This window comes from Seriola dumerili, unplaced genomic scaffold (assembly GCF_002260705.1).
Source record: "Seriola dumerili isolate Sdu_G_001 unplaced genomic scaffold, Sdu_1.0 BDQW01000138.1, whole genome shotgun sequence".
Lineage (NCBI taxonomy): Eukaryota > Metazoa > Chordata > Actinopteri > Carangiformes > Carangidae > Seriola > Seriola dumerili.
In genome coordinates this window covers 19,867,122-19,888,085 of record NW_019174393.1, presented here as the reverse complement: position 1 = coordinate 19,888,085, position 20,964 = coordinate 19,867,122, and the positions used below count along the sequence as shown (strand labels likewise).

The 20,964-nt window shown below is 41.1% G+C and overlaps 1 protein-coding gene across 2 annotated transcripts in view; it reads left to right on the top strand.

Annotated features, from left to right (window-relative positions):
• Positions 1-10,002, top strand: part of LOC111224718 (solute carrier family 41 member 2-like) — a 41,879-nt gene extending 31,877 nt beyond the window's left edge. For both annotated transcript variants that reach the window (XM_022749317.1, XM_022749318.1), the window contains exon 11: positions 7,351-10,002. In XM_022749317.1, coding sequence (XP_022605038.1) covers positions 7,351-7,536 — 186 coding nt within the window. In that variant the 3' untranslated portion in view covers positions 7,537-10,002. The remainder of the gene's footprint in view (positions 1-7,350) is intronic.
• Positions 10,003-20,964: the final 10,962 nt, after the last annotated feature.

Below are 20,964 nucleotides of genomic sequence, written 5' to 3'. Positions count from 1 at the left end.
TGGCTCAGTTTAGACACTTAAATGAGATAGACAGCAGCATTAGTTATGCCTTTCAATAGCCTCAGTCACTGCTCTCTAAAGACCCCAGTGTATCACTGCATATCTGAAACTGGAGTGCTTTATCCAGATACATTCCATCCTGTGACCTGCTGTAACCCTGAGTACAACCTGCATTTCAAATATCCAACACACACTCATATCTATGTCAGATTCAGTGTACGTATACAGACCTTACAAAAACGTTTCATATTCTCTCTCTGTGCTCGACATGGAGTGAGACACATTTTGGCAAAAAAAAAAAAAAAAGTGAAAGTACTGTAACAGTCTGTTTCTTTAATAGCAGCGATAAGCAGAAACTGCACATGGTGCAGTTTGATAATGTTCTATTTAAAGTGAAAGCCATAAAAAATTAGGGGAGAAATTGAAACATTTCTGCAGAATAGCTGTACTCATTGTGATATCTGTGCGAGCCTCGCAGCAGAGGCAGTGAGCAGAGAAGGAGAGAAGCTAGTTAAAGTTTGCTCATGTGGTTGATTGTTTCACACAAACCTATAGTGAATAAATAACCAAGGACATATAGTACAAACATGAAAATCTAACTCTGCAACAACACAACATGATGTAACAATGCAAGCCCACACTGCATATTTAGACTAAGAATGATGCAGAGCAAAATAAATCAAGGCAACATAATGCAATAAGACACTGAGGTGTCAAAATACAACTTGGCACAAGAAGATTTGACAGTTTGTGAGTAAAGAAACTCTGAGAAGGTTACATAAAGTTTAACAGTGATGAATATGAAAGACTACGGTAATGTAATGTTCTGTTCCATGGGTCAGGACTTGATCAGATACAAGCCAATAAAGGCTCTTTAAGAACAGGTGAACTCCTCTTTCTCTAAAGCCCAAACCTCATTATTTGAGTGAAAGCTGGGTATCAGATGTCATAAATGTTACTTTGACAGATCAGAGATCTGGAAAATTTAAGCTGTGAGAAAGTTGCTAGACCTGTATGTCACATTGCTCGGCTATGCTCAGAGGTCAGACACAAAGACACAAATTTCTCCATTACAATCATATGAACCTTGTGTCTCTGGGCAGCACAGTCACAGTCTTCCTGCACTTGTGCTTCCACTGAGAGGTCAAGTCCACAGGTATTACAGTATGAACAGTGAATGAATTCAGTGATTCATTTCTGTTGTTGCCAGTGTTGTTGTCAAGTCACTAAATCTCAAGTCTGAGTCAAGTCTCGACTCACCAGTCTTCAAGTCCAAGTCACCACAGAGGAGTGTGAATGGCTACAGACAAGGCAGATTTCAGCAACCTATCACTCCTCTGTAGCACCTCAGTATTGGTCCTGTGTGCTGTGTACTGCCATGAGACTTGACTCTCTGACAACTTGACTTGACTTGAATTGAACTGGTAGTTTATCTAACAGTGATGGATTTCACTGTCTCTGGAGAGTAGTTCCTTTAAGGCAGAGGCCACTGAGCATGCTCAGACAAACATTTCTGTTTACACTACTTTGCTAGCCTGTTGTGCTACATATCATAAGCTGCTGACTTTGGACTAAGGTTTTCTGAGAGATGTAGAATGTCCAGGACGAGTATGAATGTATGTTTGATGAACAAAATGAGACAATTGTCGGATGTGATGGATTCCTTCATTCTGTAGCTGGAGTATTCAGAGCAGGAAATACAACACAGACTCGCTGAGCACCTGAACAGAACTAAGGGAGACTAGTGGTGCAGCTGCAGTCAGGGCTAAGCAATGCCAACCAAGGTAGAATGTAGATGCTGCAATGATCAGGAGCCGATGCTGCTGGAGCTGCAAGATGTGCGAGACCAGGATGAACTTTGATGTGTTTCACACGGCCTGGATCTCTGCACAGCTGAGACCCAGAGTGTTGGAGACTCTTTTCAGCTTGGGCAAAGCAAACTCACAGTTTTTGACAGGATCTGAAGGGAAGAAGTGTGTGATTATGTGGTGCAGGTATTCCCACAATCAGGTACAGAACTCTTAATTTTCTAATGCAAACTATAAAAGCTGAAGAGGATTGTTGACGATATGAATCATGTTCCTGAGCATGTTCAGTGGCCCCTGCCTTACAAGAAGTACTTCTCTTAGTCAGTGGACCTCTTTCTACACTATGGTGTGTTACTAGTGTTTTTAATAGTTTAGACAACAATGGAGCTCTATGGCTCAGAGGAATAAGATGTATCAGCCTCTGGATATACAGGCAACACTTGTTAGTTGGACCAATTCATTGTATTTTGGTCTTTTCTAGGAATCTTAACTTCATAGAACAAATGTTTATAAGTTTGTGTAAGTGGTTATTGAAAGAAGCCAGATGTTTGACAAAAGGTTCCTTTTTCTTTGGTACCACATTTTTTCACTCTTAAATGCATCCGTTGAACATACTCAAATACAAAGGAAAAGTCATAATAAATCTCTAGTGTCTATGTACTTTGTCGTCATTTCTGAGTATAATTTTATTCAGGTCATACACTAGAATGAGTTATTCTACAATATCAGATCAATGAAGTGAAACAGCTTGTAACGGTCTGGAAATCAAGCATTTCAGTGAGCAGTTATTTCGAAGAGGGCGGCTAAATCCAATTATGTTCAGATGATAAGTACTTGCGGTGTTCTGAAGCAGCAGTAGAGTGACATTAAGCAGGACCGCGTGTGTTCTTTCAGGCAGGAATTGTAGGCTTCTTTGAGCACGAGTTTGAGGGGTTGTGTATACTTGCATGATTAATCAAGACACAAAGACAGAGGGGGCTCAGAGAAGAAGATCTGAGCAAACAGAGGAGGGAATTTTGTGTCTCAGAGAAAACATCTTAAAACTCGGATTGTATTTGAGAAAACACATGAACATGCCAAACTGACAAAAGCGTCTTATATGCAGTGGCCTCAGAAGGTATCCACACTCCTTTACTTTCTGCACACTATATAGTGCTGTAGATTTAATTTTGAATGGATAAAAACACTCAATAACCCATAATGACAAAGTGAAACAATGTTGTTAGATTTGCAACATTATTACAAATGAAAAATGGAAATCTCTTATTAACAAAAATATACAGATCGTCTGTTTTGACAAATTGTGGTCAGCCGCTTCCTGTTTGCTTTTATTATACTTGAGCTGTATCTAGAAGACCTTGAAAACTGTAGCAGGAGGTCCAGCATGAGGATCATCAATGTATCGGAGAAGACAAAGACCGGATGCATTGGGGTTCCCGGGCTGTGACGACTTTCTATCCTGTATCATGGAAGAGAGGGTTCACCACTTTGGAAAAGTTTCAGACAGACTGTGACTGTGACTTTTGTCCACAAGGAAAAGGAAAAGGTCCTCTGGCTTGCACGGGAGAAAGACAACATCCCTCTGGATAAGATCTCTTTCTACTCATTACAGCGCCAAACTTCAGCACAATATTGAAGAATTCAGTGAAATGAAAAAGATTCTGCAGGAGAGTGATACTGACTACACCCTTTTTTACCTGCCAAACATAAGATTAAACACGAAGGACCTATTAGATTCTTTTCTTCACCAGCCAAAGTTCAAAGTTGCTGAAATGGAGAAGTGAGTAAAGACATTTTCATTTCCCTACAGTGGAGAAAAACAAGGACTTGGCATGAACAGTTTCTATTATGTTATCAGGGGGTGTTTAGAGCAGATCCACATCAGTATTCAACTATCCTATTTCCTCAAAAAGTGGGTGGGGCCTTTATTTACCTCAGCTGCAGAAGGTAACAGGTCTTTATTAGAGGTAAGTCTTCATTTTTCCAGGCTGGTTTGGTGAGTTTGCCCACTGCCAGACCCACACATTCTTATTCTTTTTCAAGTTGCTACATGAAAGAAAATTTCATGATTGCACATTTTGGAGCATGATTTTATCTCAGGTGTGAGAGTTGGAGGAATTACAATCAACTTCTGCTACAGCAGCCACAACAAACTGAGTAACATTCAGTCAGCTGGATATTCCATTAACTTCTTGTGTAAGTGATGTGTCATTGGATAAATTGACATATGTGGGTGAGCGTCGGCATCCCAGAAGATCAAACAGCTTCGTCTTTTAGATGCTTCTTCTCTCTTGCCACTGGTATGATTAAGGAACCAGATACAGTACCAGAGAGAGAGAATATGATGGAATCGGTACTTTGTTAAATTTGTCTCTTTCATTTATTGCTTCTTTTGGCAAAATTTGGAAATTGGATGTATCTGCCTCCTTAAACCACAAGACAGTCTGAAACTTTGCACTCAAGTCTCCGTCTTTCCCTTTGTGTCTAGTGCTGTTTGTCCAAGGAAAAAAAACAAACTAATATCTTGGATGAAAACCTGTGTATTGTAAATGATGGATTGTAGTTGACAGTTTTGAGGTGGACGATGGTACAAAAGCAGCAACTGCAACAACAGAGAGGATGTCCAACTCTGCCGCCCTGTCATCATGAATAAAAGACAAAGCTACAACCTTTCGCTCACAGAATTGTCAGCTTTGACAGGTTGTTGTTCACCTGTGCGACGCTTTCATCTTGTCATGACTGAACATTATTGGAGAGGAAAGCAGGACGCCATGTTGTTTAACAGGATTACTCAACTTCAAAGACAGGGCTGTCAACAGGTTATCAGAACTCATACATTTGTGTTTTTTTTTCTACACAGAAAAGGATGTATTGTCATCATCAATTTTCCCTGTTCTGTCCTGATACCATCATCCCTGCTTGTATTCTGAAAATGTCAGTATCTTTCACTAACTGCAATATTTTTTTGTTTTTATAATGTTTGCACTGCCAACTGCCGGACAGCTCATTCCCCTTAAATTATAGACTCATCCTTATCTTTTAATAGACTGGTCTTTTTCTCTCGGCACCATTCCCTCCATGTGTGGAAGCTTGAATTATGAATACCACTATCTTCACTCGTCTGTCGGTTGATCTGCTGCATTACTCCTCTGTTTCCACTACACTTTAAGTGTTTGTGCCATTCGACATGGCATTTGAAGCACTTGTTGATAACACAAACTCCTCCGTCTTGCTTGTTCCTTGGTTATGAATTACACTTAAGTCTGCCTCTTGTTCTCCTTTCGTTTGCCGTGATGGTCTTTATTACTGCCATGAAGAAGAAAAGAAAAGTAGACAAGAGCTTTAATAATCAAGTCAAAAGAAAGAGAACATAAATAAATAAATAAAATTACAACCAGGAGATGACACGTTCAGGCCCAGATCTTCAACATATTGGGCAAATTACCCTAACAACAACCCTAATTATCACTATCATGTAATTTAGAAGAACACAACAGTCTACCATGCTAACAGTTCTGTGAAGCTGCACTGAGGCACAGTGTAAATGCTGATGTCAACATGCCAACATGTTCGCAGTGACAATACTGACATGCAGATGAAGCAGATTTAATGCTTACCATGTTCCCCATCTTTAGCATGTTGGCATGCTAACGTTTCCTAATTAGCAGGGTTATAGTAGTTTAATATTTTGTTTTGACTTTTTGGTTTTAATTAGTTTTTAAAGCAGATTTGTTTTGTTAGTTTTTATTTTTTTTGAATATTTTAGTTCAGTTTTTATTAGTTTCAGTGTTAGTTTTAGTTTTTTGTAATATCAGGGATTTGTCAGGGGCCAGATTCAAAAATGTCAGAAAAAGTAGGAAAACTTAGCAAAACACCAACCATTTACCATTGACCAGAAAAAATCAACTGGACACAACAACAACAACAACACCAACAACAACAACAGAATGGATGGCTTTGAGAAGCATCTACTTAACTACGACCTCACTCCATCACCACCTGACACCATCACGTCTCCACTGAAGTTACTAATAAGACAGTGATAGATTGAACCTGGAACATGTGACTACAGAGATGGTTCATTTGTGAGCCACTATCAGTGAAGTTGTTGGTATCACCAGAAGGAACCCGGAACTGTTGTTTCAAAGTATTTATAGCTTTTGTAAACTCCAGATTTACATACATCCCTAGGAAGCAATTCCAAACTAGTCTAGACAAGCTCACTGCCCCTCTCCTCCTGGCTTCCAGCTCACCTCCTCCCTTGTATGCCTCAGCCAGCAGGAGGCTTTTTCAGTTGCCTCTCCTGACCTTTGAACTGCTTCTCTCCTCTCTTGGCGTCTTGCTCCCATCCTGGTTAGCAGTATGCAGTGATGCCCTCAATGTACAAACCTTTCAGTTAACAGTTTCCTTTTGCTATGATTCATATTATGGTAAACATGATTTTCACACATAAAAAGTGAAAAAAAAAAAAAAAAAAAAATCAATCAAAAATGGGCTGTAAGCTCATCTGCTCTTACTTCCTGATTGAGAGATCTGGATCAGGCCTTGAGCCCCGCCCACCACCTGTTGTTCCAGGTGGACAGGCGAAAGAGCAGAGAGTATCAAGATGGTTAGAGGAGGAAACATCAGAGAGACTCAGCCACATGTTTGAGCCTCAGTCAGACCCAGACTCAGATGAGGAGTCTGTTGAGACCAGAACCAGAGACTAGCAGACGTATCAGAACAGTTAGCATAGTTAGCATTTTATTTGTTTATGTTGTTTGTTAGTTTGTGGCAGTGGCTGTTAGTGGTTGTGCTAATGCTAACTCTCTCTCTGTGTACTGACAAGGTTACAGGTTTATTTAGCCCCGCCCCCCGTCCCCACAAGTTGACAGGATTGGTTCCTTAGGTTTGTGATGTATGACACCCTGGCTGTCTGAACCTGTTTTTATGAGACGGTCACTGGTTCACTGCAGTTCAAGGTGAAAACACTCAGTCATGGTGTTGATGATTATTTCACTCATCATATGTCTTGTATGATATAAAAACATCATATGGATGTTAACAAGGTGAAACACTTGAACGGAGGGGTCTTTAATTTTGAGGTAGTACCTTAGTGAAAGTAATGTAATTAAAAACGTCAGGCTTTTTGTTTCTTAGGTACAGCATCCTTAATATAAATAAAAAGTATTGGTTTTGCAAGACATAGTGTGAAAGTATTTAGTGAAATGCACAAATACACTAATTTGTTAAATATTTATTTTTAAATATGTGTGATATGAACGTCATTTGTTTAATTCATGCAGAAATCAAAGGGCAACAATTTTCCATACAGGGACTGATGTGACTGTGACAACCAGTGGAAACTCTTAGCAAGAAAGCGAAGAAGGGTTTCAAACTAGTCGTTTACCATAGACTTTTCATTCCTGCTCTGTGTCGACTCTATGTCTTGTTTGTCTTTGCTTTCTGACAGATGTGAATCCACCTGAGTAACCATGTGGGCTTCCTGCAGGATCTCCATGTTAGGAAGCTGCAGTCTAATGCTGCTTTCTTTCTCTTGCAGGTGTTGCTGTTGTTATGTATAGCAGACTGGATGGTCCATTCCATGTGGCGGAGCGGCAAAGACCCAGACAGTTTCTCCATCCCTTACCTAACGGCTCTGGGTGACCTGCTGGGCACCGCCCTGCTGGCGCTCAGTTTCCACTTCCTGTGGCTGATAGGAGACCAGGACAGCGATGTGGGAGACTGAGGCAGCGGCAGCGTGACGGGAACTCTGCTGTCTGCCAACCGACATCTCACACCTTTAAGCCTTGTGGGAACGTGGTGCTCTCTGTCACCAGCCAGCACATTCCTCTGCTTCACCGACTGGATGAAACTTCACTTCAACCACGTGATGGTTTAGAAGCTTTTTTCTGCTCCGTTTTTTGTTTGTTTTCTACACACAAAAGACATTATATTTCATAAATATAGACTGTTCTCAGTAGCATTCTGATCTTCATTATTTGCACCAAAGCACTTGTGTATTAAATCGCTGGTTTAGTTCAGAGGAGCAGGAAAAACCAGCCAGCACCCACAATGCTGAGGAAACCTGGCTGCTGTCTACTCTGCCAGCATCACTCGGAGGTCTTCTCTCTGGCTAGAATATATGTTGGGGATTTACCACCCATCGTGTCACAAAATTTGTTTATGTATTATGCTTTACACCATTACATCAGTGGAGGGTCACAGACAGTTGGGGTGGAGGCCAGGTGAGGTGAAGCCTGCCGTTATTTTGCTTGTTGAACAATTTTCATATGGTTTTGTTTCCCTCTTTCTAACCTGTCTCCTGGTTCTCAGCCTTTTTCACTCTGGGGGCCAAATCCAGTCTCGAGGACTAGCACTGTAACTGTGTTTACTCTGGACCAAGAGGAGTCAGACAATTTTATTCCAAGAGTTAATATAGTGAATGATGTTTACACAAGAATGCACACAAATATAAGAAATAAGAAAGATAACTTCATTTAAATCAAGTTTAAATGTATCTTTGCAGCCTGACAGCCAACACTTGACTGTACCAGGGCGCAGCCAGTTGTTGAGAATTTGCTAAACCACCCCCAAACAGTGATTGTCCAATCATAGCTTAGCAGCTATAACCAGGTCCAGACATGCTTGCTGTACAGCATGTTTCAGATTAGTCCACATGTTGAAGCAGTGTGCGTGGGGCTGTATAAAGAGCTCAGAGGGTGGTCTCACCTTTCCAAACCCAAAACACAAGAGCCAAAAGAACTGACATTGTCTACTCTAATGTAATCTGTAAACATTCACATCTCCAGCTAAGCAGCCCGTCACTGGTTAGTGAGCATTACATAGATGGCCAAAGGGCACATCATAAACTATCTACTACAGGTAGGGCTACAGGTGACAATTAAAAAAGCTCTGTTGCACATCCATTTTGTAAAATCATGTGTGGAAGATTTGATGTGGAGAAGTTTGGATTCCAGCCACTACGAGAGATAGTGTGTAGATCCAAAAACCGTCTCATGTAACATTTAGTGAGAACATGAAAACAAGTACATAAACTCAGCAGCCAAACAGCATTTAGTTAGAATGAAAGACATTTACCTTATCATACAAATAACACAAGGACTGACTTCTTCACTGTAATACAAGAACAAAGCTGTTTCCACATGATCGTCATCTCAGCAGCTTTAGCCTCAGTATTACAGTACAACACTATTTATGTAGCCATCAAGTGCACCATCAGTGACAGGTGTAGCAACATGAGCTAACGAGATCAGGGCTTGGTGAATGGTCAAGTTTTACTTTGGATCAACCAATCAGCAGAGATGTTTACGTCATGTGTTCCTTTCATCTTTGCGGTCTCAGCTTCCTGTTTTATTCTGTAAATGTTAACACACTTCTCTAAAACAAGGCATGAAATTCTTTGTATATTATGTCTCCTGCATTCCCTTCATTCATTCATTCGTTCGCTCATTCATTCATCTCCTCTGACCGTTGGTCTTGTCTGTTATCCTCGGTGGGGGTGGGGGGTGGGGGGGGGCAGTTGTGCACACAGCACTCCAGTGGGTGTTTATGTGTCAGTAACATGCTGTTTACATGTATGTGTTGTGTCCACATCAATACACACAGTTTAATTAGCAGTTTTAATGTCAGTCTGGTTTCCTCCTCATATCAGACTAATATAATCAGTGTAAACATCACCTGATTAAACACCTGATTCAAGGTCAGAGAAAATTGATCCGGATGAAGCAACCTGATTATGAAGTCAATCGCTGTTGCTCCAGGAGTAATGACGGGGATATCTTTCCTTATGTTTAAGTAAACCACCTCTTCACTCTAATAATCCAGCAGCCTGTTATGTGCATGTGAATGTGGCCACCGGTCCTCTTCAACTCCAATATGTGCCTCTAGAGATTGACTGGTTGACAAGGTATTTCTCTCTGTCACGCCATTAATGCCATTTTCTTTCTACAACATTGTAATACAGTGCAATGACTTGATGATCTTTTTGTACTCACTTGCAGTTGTACAGCAGTGACTATTATATTTTTTGAAGCGTTTCATTCCATTTTAATTATTGGCATGAAACTACTTATAAATATTATTAAAGCTCTCGTGGGTAAAGTGAACATCTTCTCTTTTGGGATGAAATGTTTTGTTTGCTGTTGTGGCTCACATGGGCCAATAATGTCAAAATAAATGTCCTTCAGTTGAACAGCATCTCATTCCAGGTTATTTTTTCTTGAAGGGATCAGCTATCCTTTTATCCACACAGCAGTAGTCATTACTGTATTGAAAGGGTAAGATGTCCATGACCTCTGTGTTTTCTATGTTCTAAAATGATCGTTAGTGCTCACCAACCTCTTCCAACTCAAGATCACCTCAGCTGTCAACAAAGAAATTACTCACTGATTGCTCTTTTATGTTGCAGTGCAAACAACTATACAGAATGCTATCACCTCAACCCAATAGGAGCAGTCAAACTAGCATTAGCATAAGCAAGCCACATGTAGATTACACAGGTAGATTAGCTCATCTTAGCCTCTGTACAAAAACATTTACAAATCAACCAAAAGGCAGTGAAAAGCTGAATATATATTCCAGAAGAATATGGAAGTTTAACACAACTAACATCTGATGTTCCTCTTTCTACACCTACTTACTAGTTCTGGCTGGACCATGTTTGAAATGCTAGGGGCCTTTTAATTTGAAGGGATACAGGAAATAGTGTAATTTCATCACTCAGTCAGTCAGTCAGTCAGTCAGTAAGGGACGTTGTTTATAAGGCAGGACCCGTTGTTGTGGTTCAGCTCGAACAATGAGATCTGGCTCCCTTCAAGGAGTCGTAATTCCCATCTCTATTGAGGATCCATTGTAAACACCCCCTGATGACATAATAGAACCTGTTTGCACCAAATCATGTTGAAAGAGCAATGTCCAATGGGAAAAGTGCAACACTCAACCAGCTAACCAGTGGAGTAACTTCATCAGTCAGTCAGTCAGCGTTTACATTACTGTAGCAGTCCAACCAAAAGCTTAAACATAATAGATATTTTAAAGGCTGACATGTTTGGGTTAGGGTTAGTTGGATTGATTATGGATCGATGGATTATTTGGATTGATATAAATAAATTTAAGCACCTTTAAGCAAGCAAGAAATGACTCAACCATGGATTAGGCGTCGAGCATCCTGGTAGTTGAATGGTTAAGGCACATACAAATAACTACAACAGCAACTGTCTCTGTTTTCAAATCCCAGTTGACATTGGGCAAGGGTGGGGGCCCTATCACAGGGCTGACATATGGAGACAAACAACCATTCATGCTGACATTCACACTACAGCCAATTAAGATTAACCTCACCTGCATGTCTTTGGGCTGTGGGAGGAAGCTGGAGGACGCGGAGAGAACCCACACAGATGGGGAGAACATGCAAACTCCACACAGAAAGGCTCCAGCTGGCCAGCAGGTTCAAACCAGGAACGTTCTTGCTGTGAGGCCACAGCGGAACCCACTGCACCCATGCACACGTCATGTAACTTGTTGGAGAAAGTAGTTAGTTAGTAGTTGATTATTTACACAATGTTTGCTGTCTGACATGTATTGGGGTGTTTGACCATGCGAGGCTCTAAAGGTGAGCACCAGTATTTTAGAATGGATGCTGAATTTGATTGGGGGCCAGTGGAGGAATGTTTCTGGTTAAAGAGCCAGGCAGCTGCATTTTGAACGGTTTGGTGACAGGTCAAAGAACAAGTGTTCCAGTCGGCAACAACATTAAAGTTCCTATCATTGGGACAAACAAAACAAAACAGAAATACCGAAAATAAAACACAACAATAAAAATTAAAGTGTTTTTCAAGATCATTCTGTTTTAAAACAGTTAAAAACTGTTTTTATATTTTAATTTTTTTGTAATCATACTCTTTCACCAGAACTGTACTGTTTTGAACATGACTTGGTGGCCCACTTGCAATACCCACAGGTTGGGAATCACTGATTTGGGTGCATTGGTAATATTTCTAGAATCCTGGCTTCATGTTCTTTTTCTGTTTTTCCTGCTTGGATAATAAGCACAACAGCTGTCATTTTAGATGAGGACTGATGGATTTGGTAAAGTGAATAGTCTATGTAGTTGTAACACCAGTGATCATCAAAGTTTTCTCATACGAAGCCTCAGAATCGATTGAGCTGCTCTACCTCCAGGAGCTGATAAAAACAAGCACAAACTGATAATAGCACAGACACGTCTTTACTATCCAGTAGAGACAGCAGCCAAGCTAAACATGGCAGCATGCAAATAAGACACAACTTCAAAGGTGAGTGTCACAAGGTGTGTCTTTGTTGGAAACAGGAAGAGGCAGTTGTAGGATCAAAAGGAGAGAAAGAAAGAACGTTCAGACCATGAGTCTGGTCTAACGTCAGAGTCCTGGGCTCTATAACTGATGGATTTCCAGTATCTCTTTGAACGCAGCACAGAGCATGTCAACACACTTCACAACTTTTCAGCATTGTCAAATGGATTTTCTCACCTCTCATGTGATCAAGGGTAAAGGCAGCAGATAGTGATTATTCATGCTTATGGATTTTCTTGCTGGCTGAGAGAATTAGCTGCGTTCTTTGTATCAAATAACGGGATCTAAAAGACCTCATTATCAGAGAGCTGGCTCGCATCAGGCTGCACTCTTTTATTAGTTAAGGGAGAAGCTGTGATTAATATATTTCAGTTGGTTTGTGAGCATGTGTTGTGTTTAACAAGTTCAGTGAGATGCAGTTCTGACTCGATAAATCGAACTGTGACGTTTTGGGGGTCCAGACCCTGCCCTCTCCTTGGTCTGTCGGCTCAGCAGCACTGACCCAGACAGGACCAGTGGGCCTGTGAAACACAAACCCCCTCCGTCAGTCATCCAGCCACCCCTGGGGCTATTAGCTGTGTGTTAATGTGGAGCCTCCAGACAAAGGGGGTCTGGCAGTAGCCGGCAGCCAGCTTGTGAATCCCCCAGCAGCTCCCAAGGTGTTCGGGAAACAGTAGATGCTTCATACACAATGTAATTGGAAACAGATTTCTCCAGGTGCTCAGACATGTCCAACAATGTGCCACATTGAAAACACAGATATTAAACTGCACATTAAAGCAAAGAGTAAAAGGTTTGTGGAGGTGACGCTGACAGCACTTCAGTCATTACATTGTATGATATTGGTTTTAACCAGTGTATGTATGTCACATGACATAATCACCTATACACCCTGCTAGTGGAGGAGGATGGGGGAGTTGAGCTTGATGGTTCCCGTAACCTTTTTCCTGTGTTTACTTTCCTGCTCCAGACAATCTGACCAATAAGCGGAGTAAACGTCCTCACGTCGTTTGTAATGGTGCATTTTCACTTGAATTTTTCTCTGTGTGAAACCGAACCAAGGGGGAAAAGTTTATAACTCAAAACACACTTAGACTTTTTCTGCCACCAACCTCAATTCCACTGAAAATGAAACATTAAATCTGACTATTTCATGACCCAATAACAATATTGGAGGAACTGGTATAGAACAAAATCATGACATTTATTCTTTCAAGGTACTTCACAGAGTCGGGTCAAGACCTGACAATAATATAGAGAGAAACCAACAGTTCGACAGTGAGCAGCAACTGTTGACAGTGGGCAGGACTCTGGGTGGGGGGGGGGAGTCTGCCTGGACTGGTTGGGTTGAGAGGAGAAATGGGGGAGAAAGGGAGAGAGACCAGGAAGAGTTGTAGATACTGTTGTAGTGATACTGCTATAGGCACTCCCATGATGCACTGAACTTCTCTCTCTCCATGCATTTAAATCACACTACTTCATGTCATTAGTTTTCATGATGTCTGCTTTAAAACACACTGTGAGTTGTACCACAGAGCTTTTCAGAGGAGCCACAGTGTGTGGTGTTGTACGCAATGAGGCTGCAGCACTACCACTGTTTTGACACATAGCACTGAAGTAAATGAAATTCTTTCCTTCAGCATCATCCTCAGACTGTAATGATGCTGTGTAATCCATCACTGTGAACTCACATGTTAAAAAAAATGCTCAGATGATAAAAGAGGGTTAAATGTTGAGTTAGCTCACAAATCAGAAGAAAAAGTCCTGACGTGTTGGGGTGACGTTCATCTGGATCCACACGGTTACAGATTCTGAATGTTTACTTCTAGGATCTATTGAAATCTCTCATTGATCTGCTTTGACCTGTCAGGCAACATCCCACTGGCCCACATGCTGTCATTTCTCAGCAGACAACCTGCCTGAATGTGACACTGTGACCTCTACTCCCCCACCACACTGTGGGCTCACATCTCTCGGTCGATCTGTCTTTATTTAGGTGGTTATCAATCTCATTGGGGACCAGAGCTAAAGTGAGACAGCAGGAGGAGGCTGACGGCCATTACTCTGTGGGGAGACTCACGGCTGTATGTGTGCCACCCTGTGGACATCCCAGACACGCTAATTGCCCGTTACCACACACTGGGTGAGGACACATGTCAGATTAAGCGACATCAGCATCACTTCACTCCGGAGGAAACCATCAATGCCCCATTATTGCCTGACTGCAGTTCCTCGTCTGAGCCTCTTTCAGCTCATTGTTTTGGTTCAGTGTCATCACCCTTGAATCTAGTGACAGTGGAGCATTTAGCAGCTAAAGAGGAGCTAGCGGAGACCAAACACAGAGCTCAAACAGAGGGAACACTGGACACAAACACCACTCCTCATGAATGATCATGTAGCTCCATGACTGCCAGATGCAACTGTTTGCTCACATGTTAGCCACATCAACTTTATACAGTTTATATGGTGATAATGTGTCAGTGTTGTGTTTAGTTCTCACCTTACAAGAGCAAGTTCAAAGATCTGTTCACACAGATTAAAATGAGCTCATTCACATTCATAGTTCACAATTTTGATTCTAGACCTAAATTCACGGTCCAAAAAATGAACTAAATCAAGTTAATTTCTTTCTTTCTTTTTTCATTCCTCTGCTCCCTCGACAGTCAGAGCTGGAGACATGTTGTTGTCAGGTTGTCCATCTGTCCTTTTCAATCTTGTGGACACGATATCTCAGTAACATCTTGAAGGAACTTCAGATTTGGTACAAACGTTCACTTGGACTCAAGGACGAACTGACTAAATTAGATTTTGATGGTCAAAGGTCAAAGGTCAAGGTCAGCGTGACCTCACAAGACTTATTAGCCATAACTCAAGACTTCAGAGCAATTATGAAAAAAAATCACACAAATGGTTCATATTTTCTGTGACTCTGTATAAACAGGGACGTAACCTGAAACTAGTCTGAGTGGAGACAACCACGAGGAGGTGATTCTATTTTTTTTTTTTTTTTGATGAGCTGCTCTGAGCTTTTCTTTTTCAGTAGAACCTCCTCCTGCCCATCCGTCCCCAGCCCCCAGCCCCTGCCACTGGCCACTAAATGAATTACTGTACCAAAAAAATAAATAAATAAACCCAATGTGAGTGTTTAATCAAGAATGTGTTATAAAGCAGGACAACTGAAAACAGATCACATGTAATCCAGCAGTACATGTTTTTATTAAGCTGAATCTTGATGAAAGCACAGACATGAGCTGTGTCTCCATCCACACGTTAAGAGAAGTGAAGCGTGGCTTCTTCCACCATCTGTAGTGCAGCGTCTGTCGCGTCTTCAGCTCAGCCTCAAGCTGGAAGCTGTCTCAGTGCAGACAGCTCATCAGGATGAGTGGCATACACAGTGCAGCTCGAAGGTGAAGTGTTGCACATTATAGCTCACAGAGTAATTATTCATGGTGAATATGTAGCTGCCCACCTTCATATCCAGTCTGGCAAACAGCTTGTAATTGTAGATGTGCTGCTGGGGGGTGGTGGGGGTGGAGGTCGGTCTCCTGACAACTGATTCATGTGCCGTAAAGACCCATAAGGGCAGCCAAGTCCACCAAAAGTATTACATAACCATCAATAGCCATGTTATATCAATATGTGGGTTGTCCTGACTAAACCCCACGGAGGCATCGTTTTATTGCTCCCCTCCTCCAGGAAAGTCAGAGGTCATCTTCAGATCAGTGCAGAGGGCTGTGAAGCATCCCACTGTACTGAAACATGAAGTACAAGAACATAGGTTTGCATATGGAGGATAGGGACATGTACCTACCAATATTTTGAGAGGACAATATGGTCCTTACCAATATTTGATTGTTGGAACTGTTTGGATTTTCATATTTCCGATTGTCGTATTTCCGATTCAAAATGTTCTGACATTTCCAATGACGACTGATTTAGGCATCACTTCCTGTGGCCCTGATTCCCCCGAAAATCACATGTAATCACTGTACTGTCAAAATCTCCATGTTGCCTTAAAAGCATCACTGCAGCAGTCCTGTACTGCTAACTACTAGCTGGCTAGTAAACTCTCTGTTTCAGTCAGCGGCAGTATCATCGCATCATCTCTCTCTCTCTTTCTCTCTCTCTTGCTCTGGTAAATTCATACATGACAAAACAATAACAAACAGCATCTTAAAACATGTCCTTTTTAAATTTATATTTAAAAAGTGAATAATACGATTGTCATGTCACTTGTGTTATTTCCTTGTTTTTTTTCTTATCAGAAAGTCAAGTTTATTTGTAAGTGTCACAAAAACTGTGGGTCAACTGTCACAGAAAAATAAAAAAGATGGCACAAAAGTAGATTGGGGTGTCATGCTTTACAATGATAGTGAGGGAAAAGATTAAAAATGATCTACATCTTGCAAAAGTCACCTGACTGGTCAGAGAGTCTTGCACTACTCAAGAGCCTTGTTGGCCAGAGGCTTATAACTACTAAGCCCCTCCCCCTGGACCAACCAAAATCTAATTACATCAATTATCATCCATTTCTCACAGTATGCAACTCCAGTGCCAGTTTTTCAGGTTAAACAAATATAACTTATTAACAGAAAAACAATTTCCCAGCTCCAAAACCTTACCAGTTTCCTTAATTCTGTAACATAAGCCATATAACACATGGTTTCATCTGCCATCAGCATACCTGTGCAGGTACCTGCTGCTTCTACTTAAGGCAGCCTTTTGCAGCTGCTCTGTTTCAGACCCAGGGACTGTGGAGGAGGGGGACATTCGATTATGGTGACACTTTGGTAAAATCAAATCAAATCAAATAGAAACCATTATTAGGTGGCTTTATATTATTAGATTGCTGATTGCATCTTACTGCTGTAGCTGGTCAAGGTGCTAATTCAACTAGGAGCTATTTTTAAATGTGAAATCAAGGGGAAAAGGGGAACTGCAGCACTGCTAGATCTGCTGAATATAAACATGTTGATGTTGTATTCAAATATTGTAATGAGCAATTTCCTAAAGTTTACTTTCAGTCTTTGATCTGTTATTGTGTGTAGTTTTATTTAGATGTAAATGCAGATCTTATATCTTAACAAACATTCAGCTGACAACATTAAAACATCCTCTTTTTTTTTGAAGAGGTAGTGGAATTGTTTTTTCCCTACCAATGTTGAGAGCAAACCTACACCCTTGATGAAGTCCCATCTGTGCTGTCAACCAGGGTTTTTTCAAGGACAGTTTCACCTTCGTCAGTAAATAACCAAACATGCTTCAGAACAGATCCATATCACTGATGTCGTCATAAATCACATCTACCCAGCAATTGGACATCCTCAGAAATGAAGATGCTGTTCAGCTCACTAACAGCGGGGGCAGTACATCAGTGAAGTATCAACAATCAGACTCAAATCACAACAACAATGGCTGAGCTTGTTATTATGGCTGAAAGTTTCTGCTGTGTCATTAAGGGTACAGTCGCCTTATCAAGTGTTTAGTAAAGTTTACCAGTGGAAGTTCTCAGGGATGAGTCGGCCCTGATCTGCCCCCCTCATATACGATTTCATTTTCATGGCCATGAAATTAGCTACGTATGTCTGTGATGCCCAGAGAACGAATGACTTTGGTGATCCACTAACTTTTCCTCTAGCGATACCAGCAGGTCAGAGTTTTAACTTATCCAGTTAAATATCTGATTTTAGCATTTAGCTTAAGAGAACTGCTGTCACTCGGCATTGTACAGCCTCAAAGAGCTGGTGATTGTTAATTTTCCAGGTACACACAAAGTATGCAGGCAAGTGCATGAATAGTAGCCAGGTTTCCATCCAACACATTGTAACCTAATTACCAGAACACTGGCAAATGTCCACAGTTGGTGGAGCTAATTCAGTCCAGTGCCATTAAACCAGTACAGAGGAGGAGGGTGCACATTAAAGGAGCATCAGTCCAACTTCAGAATTGAAAATGTGTATAAAAACAGATGTATGGAGACAAAATTAATGGCACTGGCATTTAAGCCACTGGTCTACATTTACACTCTATTAAAAGCAAGTTTATCACAAGCCTTTTATCCTCTTAATGGATAAGTTTACAAATCCACCACCAAGACACACACAACAAAATGTTAAATTAGCATTTTTAAAGAGTAACTTAACATTTTGCACACAGTGTCTCTCTGCTCTCTCTCTGTCGGTCTCAGTTCCGACCACAGCCAGCACCATTGAGTGTGTAGACGGAAGTGTGTGTCTTTGAACCTGTACCCACACCTAACAGTGATGTCATGGGGTGCTGGAGTACACCTTTACATCACTGCAGCCAGGTAAGAAGTTAAACCACTGGAGATCAGCAAAGACAGGACTTCAGGAGCGTTAGATGAGTCTTTACGGACGTGTCTACATGTGTAGAGTGAGAGATTTGTAGTTATGCCACCATCTACTGGTTTTTATACCAAAGAAGCGGCACGCCAAAGTCATTTACGTCGTGATTTCGTGATGAAATACTGTAAGGGAACGTATTTAAACCATCCTCTCCTGTCTCAGTCATGCAGCAGACTATTATATTACACAGAGACTGACAGAAACTGTAACTGAAATAGTGAAGACTGTTGAAGGCCTAAATACAGAGAATTGCAATAGTCCAGATGAGTAGTGACAAAGGCGTGGATTACTTTCTCCAAATCATCGAAGGACAGAATTATTTTCAGTTTGGAAATGGTTCTTAACTGATAGGAACCACTTTAACAACAGAGATGATGTGTTTATCAAGGCAGAGGTCAGAGTCAAAGATAACACCCAGGTTTGTAGCATGAGGCTTCACATATGAGATGAGGTGGTCTAGTTTACTTGAGAGGAGGCTTCTAGATTTAGAGGCACAAAATATAAGTACTTTTGGTTTTGTTGCTGTTTAACTGAAGGAACTTGGAAGTCTGAACTCTACTCTCACTCTCTCTACAGCTGAGTTTAATGTGCCAGCTGTTCTAAGGTTTACTCGCCCAGAACAAGTCAATAGAACAGCTTCTTCCAGTTTGGACTATAAACTCAAAGATCAGCTCTGTCATGACAGAGGCTCTGACAGGTTCTGACCAATGGCACAAATTTACACATCACCTAAGCTGAATGCTACATTAGGATGTATTTTACCTGTGAATCCACTGAAACGACTTGATTTTGTTGATACTTCATTCAGCTGTAGAGGCTCCTGTTTGGTGGAGACTCAGTGTCTTCACCCTGCTGAAGGACACTGACGTCCTCCACACAGTCCCTAATGTGATAAATTCTCCCTCTTGATGACAGATAACATTTTTATGGCAACATTAACCCTCAGGATGCAAAACGCCTGCGATACGAGCTGAGCGATCCGCCCCTATTCTATTCATTTAGCCCTCAATGCTAAATGTCATCATCTACATAAATCAGTGCGTGATTTATTATCACACCAGATAATCCATTCACGCTGGATATCCTGCCAACACTTTTTATCTTTATGGATGAGAAATTTACTAACCATGCATAATGTTTTACAGCAAAACCCTCCCTCACACTTACAGTTTTTTTAATTTCTGACCAGTGTGCAGCAGCTGGACAGGAAGCATCAAGTATCAAGTATTCAAGAAAAGCAGGAAAGCAGAAAAGCATCTCTTAGTTTCTTTTTCAAGAGAGCAGCAGCCTGGAGGTAAGAGAAGTGAGGGTGGGAATCAAAAGTTACTGAACCTGGACATTCAGGTCACAAGCCTGTTCATTCCAGTCATGGGAAACTCAGTAAATGTTACATTATCTGTGATAAATAAGCATTAAAACAATCATATCATGTTTTTTCATTTTAAAGTTCTCTGCACGGTCCGGTGGGATTTTTCTCATTCCTGTACAATGATTGTTCTGACAGGAGAACACAAGGATACAGGATCACTTCTGTCTGATCTTTAGTTCAACCTTGTCTAAACTTTACAGTCTGCCATATTAAGACTAAACACTTCCATGTGACCACATGTGAATGGGAGAGATATAAGCAGCCACAACAAAGCTGCTAACTGGCTGTGGACAGGGATTAAGCCAAGTTTTAGTCTTAAGTACTTATAGTTTTATTATTTAGTTTATTTTTGATTAAAGTGAATCTATTTCCTTAAAGTTCCTCTCCAGACATGTTTTAATCTCTTCAAAAATCCTCTGCTATGATTTATATTTTGTTGAACATGCTTTTCACACATAAAAACTGTAAGTAGCTGTAAGCTCATCTACTCTTACTGTCTGATTGAGAGATCTGGATCAGGCCTTGAGCCCCGCCCACCACCTGCTTGCTCCAGGTGGACAGGTGAAAGAGCAGAGAGTATCAAGATGGTTAGAGGAGGAAACATCAGAGAGACTCAGCCACATGTTTGAGCCTAGGTCAGACCCAGACTCAGATGAGGAGTCTGTTGAGACCAGAATCAGAGACTAGCAGACGTATCAGAACGGTATAGCATAGCATAGTTAGCATCTTTTATTTATTTATGTTGTTTGTTAGCTTGTAACTGGCAGTGGCTGACACAGTGTTAGTGGGTTGTGCTAATGCTAACTCTGTCTCTCTGTACTAACAAGGTTTCAGGTTTATTTAGCCCCGCCCCCCGTCCACACAAATTGACAGGATTGGTTCCTTAGGTTTGTGACATATGAAACCCTGGCTGTCTGAATCTGTTTGTTTCTGTTATTGGTTCACTGCAGTTCAAGGTGGAAACACTCAGTCATGGTGTTGATGATTATTTCACTCATCATATGTCTGTATTATATAAAAATATAATATGATGTTAACAAGGTTAGACAGTGTCCTTGGTTTTCATCAATAAATCTGTTCTAAAAGGCCTT